At 39.9% G+C, this 3,826-nt stretch overlaps 2 protein-coding genes across 2 annotated transcripts; one reads left to right on the top strand and one right to left on the bottom strand.

The window, feature by feature from the left end:
• Positions 1-495: 495 nt before the first annotated feature.
• Positions 496-732, top strand: SARC_13383 (hypothetical protein; the record flags this gene model as incomplete). Its single annotated transcript, XM_014292487.1, has 1 exon — positions 496-732. Exon 1 carries the CDS (start codon positions 571-573, stop codon positions 730-732), a length of 162 nt encoding a protein of 53 aa, XP_014147962.1. The 5' UTR covers positions 496-570.
• A 1,537-nt stretch (positions 733-2,269) lies between these two features.
• Positions 2,270-3,508, bottom strand: SARC_13382 (hypothetical protein). The gene has a single exon (XM_014292486.1). It carries the CDS (start codon positions 2,915-2,917, stop codon positions 2,522-2,524), a length of 396 nt encoding a protein of 131 aa, XP_014147961.1. The 5' UTR covers positions 2,918-3,508; the 3' UTR covers positions 2,270-2,521.
• Positions 3,509-3,826: the final 318 nt, after the last annotated feature.

Genomic DNA, 3,826 nt, shown 5'->3' with positions numbered 1-3,826 from the left:
TATATTGATTCTATATCCAATATCTTTATCTTTTTCCACAGTCTTCCATGACAGAGACACCGAAGACGTGATTGGCGAATACGCGAATCTGCAGCTGTTTATGGAAGGCATGGAGAAACGTGACCCCATCGTACAGACAGGTAGGCTTTTATACTATAGTCGAGATTGGTTTGTGTATTTCTCTTGTACTATAAGCGGGATTGGTTTGTGTATATTTCTCTGGACCAGGGTCTATAACCCTAGGTAGAACCTCATGAAAGGGAATAGGACTGTCCCAAAGTAAAATTTTTCTGTTGGGTGTGGCCGGACCGGGTGGTCTTCTGGACCTCATCCGCAGGTGTCGATGTTGATCACTTCTTTTGTTACTTGTTTTTAAGAGAGATGCAAATACATTCGAGCCCACAGTAGCCTGACCAGTTTAGGTCTACTTTCTATACTTTTGGGTAAAATATAGAGATCAGGGATCAGACCCTTTCCCGATTTTGAATGTTTCAAGGCCAAATCGACAAAATTCTGGGACAAATCTGAACTCGAATTTGTTTGTCCGTTTGCGCAGTGGATGATTTAGTGATGGCGGGTCGGGTGTCCATTCTCTTGCGAGGTATGGGCAATGCCTTTGATCTGCAACTGACTACGGCCAAAAGTTGGTTGCCACACGCCGAGAAGAACATCGCCAATTACGAAGCCAAACATCCTGAAATGACTTATAGGTATCCCCAAACGCAAGTATAACATCCGAATAGGGTTCATTGTTTGTTTTATACAGGGCTTAAGGTTATAGGGTTTAGGGTTCAAAGAGACCCAAAAAAAACATCCTGAATTGAATGTAGTCCAAGGCACGGTGCACACATTATACAACATCTGGAAACTACATGCAGATATCCTTGGTAGCACTCTTGGGGTTAGGGTTGTACGGCTTAGGGGTGCTGAGTTAGAGAACTCAAATGAACTCATTTTGGGCTGAGATAAAATTTAGATAAGAATATAGTCTACTGCAAGGCATGAACACTTGTAATAGTAACGGTATCCCATATGTGCCTATAGTGGTGTAATGGGAAATACCAACTCGATTGATTCGAGAAATAAATAAAGTCTAGATAGGAAAACTATAATTTTCGGAACACTTTTACATATCTGCCTTGGCAGTGTATTTGGAGAGTTCACGGAAGATAGCATATAGCTTGGGAAAACGATATAACTGAGAAAATGACCGGTTTTTAACAGGAAGCTGGATATACCGAGAATCCCAGGGAAGTTTATAGTAATATATACCGATATTAATATTTAGCAAAGTTAATTTAATTTGTATACCGGTCGAACACTACTTGATTATGAATTATTGCACAAATTCCAACATCGAATATATAAAGGAACAGAAAAAATGTCACGCATGCGCCATTCGGTTTGGTAGCGGATGTAATACAAGCAAATATTTATATAAAAATTAAAATCTGCATGTTGCAATAAATATAGTATGATGTGAGCCAAGTATCTATTATAGAAAGGCGTATGTGTCTACACCTAGGTATAGGTAACACAATTTTACATTATTCGCAACAAAATTGAAGTATATTCTTTAAATTGCACACTTGGCGAAAGTCTAAACAAAAAGCTGAATACAAACGACATACGGCAAAATCACACAAGACTGTGGTGTATTCGTATCCTTCATATATTAATGTGGCACTGTCGAGTTTTGCGGCGTGTTTGTTTTCAGGATCCCTCATATGTGCCTGTAGCATCTTATCCATGCCTCATACAAGCACAATCGGTTGGATTTGTCGTACATCGGTGAGAGAAATGTAATCTATAAGATTAGTGAGAAAATAGAATACTGAAATTCGTATAGTCACCGTCAGACCACATCATCGAAACACCAACGGATACGTAAAAACGTCAATTTTATAGTCGTTCGTATTCATGATTCATTTGTACCTTGCAGCTTATAAAGAATATACATCATAAAGAAAACATAGTTGCAATTGTAAACGATATAAGTTTATCTAAATTTCGAAACATAGTTGCAATTGTAAACGATATATGTTTATCTAATGCAGGTAGTGGGGAAGAATAAAGATTTAGACGCCTGAGCCAATCTCAGGAAGTTCGATATTAAGGGCACTATAAAATGTGAATTTGGAAGGAGCGGGGATATTAATAAAGATTTAAATGCTTGAGCCCATCTCAGGAAGTTCGATACAAGAGGACGTTTAGCTACATGTAGCATGTTAGAAGATGCTCACTAGTGAGTCAGAGAGGCTATGTGCATCAATTTCAAAGTAACTTTTCATATAAAGTTTTGACTACATCTGATAACTGTTTATTATGTATTCCACCTTAATGTTCACCTCTTTTCCCCGCAAAGGTAGGAAAACATAAAAAACAGCCTTAAGAAATTGATACCAGTGGTACCCATATGCAGTAGCAGGCAAAACAAGTGTGATGCGTGTACGGGCCGAACAAACACCGAATAGATCATCGTCTAACTTATACACCTCCCTCTTGCTCCAAAGCGTATTACTTAGTTCTTGTCACACCAATACTTGCCAGCACACAATCCTCCCTGGCATATCTCGGATCCGCAGTGGGTGTAACCTGAGGGACACGACCATTGAGTGAATGCACTGCATCTAAAAGCGCTGCATCCGCCGCCGTTGCAATTGGAGCAACTGCCACCGATGGCACTGCTGGAGCACCCGATAGGCGCCCTTCTTGCTCGACTACTTCCCACCTCACGTCGATGAATATCAATGCCGCCTCCGGATTGCTCATTCAGGTAGTCTATCAGAAACTGAGTGTTATATTCATCGTTATTGGATGGTTCATGGGTGTGAGGTACGGGAGCATTGCCTGTGGTCTCCATGGCGTGTGTGACCGCCATGTAGGCCATAAGAGGTACAATCATAGATAATTTCATTATGATTTAGGTTCGATTGATGGCAACAGGATCTGATTTGTATTGCTGTTCTTGATTTGATAGTTTTTCCTACAGAATGCCCTCTATTTATAGATCTAGAGCACAAGCACTACGTTGGTGTCTAGTGCCCCATGATTGCCCATTTTGTTCAAGATTCGGAACAATTCGAATGTGTAATCGTGATCGGAATGGTCTTGTAGATTTAGCACTATCCATGAGTTCACCACCACTAGGATTAAACAGAAGACACAGTTCGTAATTCTAAGTTGTCGCAATTTGCCCAGTAAATATCACATTCCGGTACTGGCTCCCAGTATTTCTACCGGACATAACTCATTCATTTGGTGGAAGCTGTAGAATTCTGAGAATCATCTGTTCATCAGTGATATAAACATTCATCTTTGAACGTTAAATTTCACGCAGCAATGACGTAGTCAAGGTAGAAGGTACTTATGTATCTGTTGATCAAATTTTTTAGGAATCTGGGAAGAGCGCAGGTAATTCACAAATCCCTACGCTCGATCAATAATCATAACTATACCTTAGCAATTGTATACTCATCCAACTTTGGACTTTAAACTCCACGCAGCAACCCGGAATCGCGGTATGTATGAGTTTTAAAATATTCAAGATGGAACGGTCTTGTTATGCGCCTCACAACTGCTGATTAAAATCTCGAACAATCTCTGGGCAGTGGTCAAGGATTGTATTTTGTCTTGTTTGTAAAAAAAATTAAATTAAAACAATTCAAAATCGCTTCAGTCTTCTAACTCTTCCGAGTCTTCTAACTCTTCGAGTCTTCTAACTCTTCGAGTCTTCTAACGCTTCGAGTCTTCTGACGTCTCCGAGTCTTCCAGTGAAACCAGTCTTTAGTCTTAGTTCTAACCCCTAAACCCTAAAAACAAATAC

Source organism: Sphaeroforma arctica, assembly GCF_001186125.1.
Source record: "Sphaeroforma arctica JP610 unplaced genomic scaffold supercont1.3216, whole genome shotgun sequence".
NCBI classification, from domain to species: domain Eukaryota; class Ichthyosporea; order Ichthyophonida; genus Sphaeroforma; species Sphaeroforma arctica.
The sequence above is the reverse complement of the archived record's forward strand: the minus strand, read 5'-3'. Positions and strand labels throughout refer to the sequence as shown.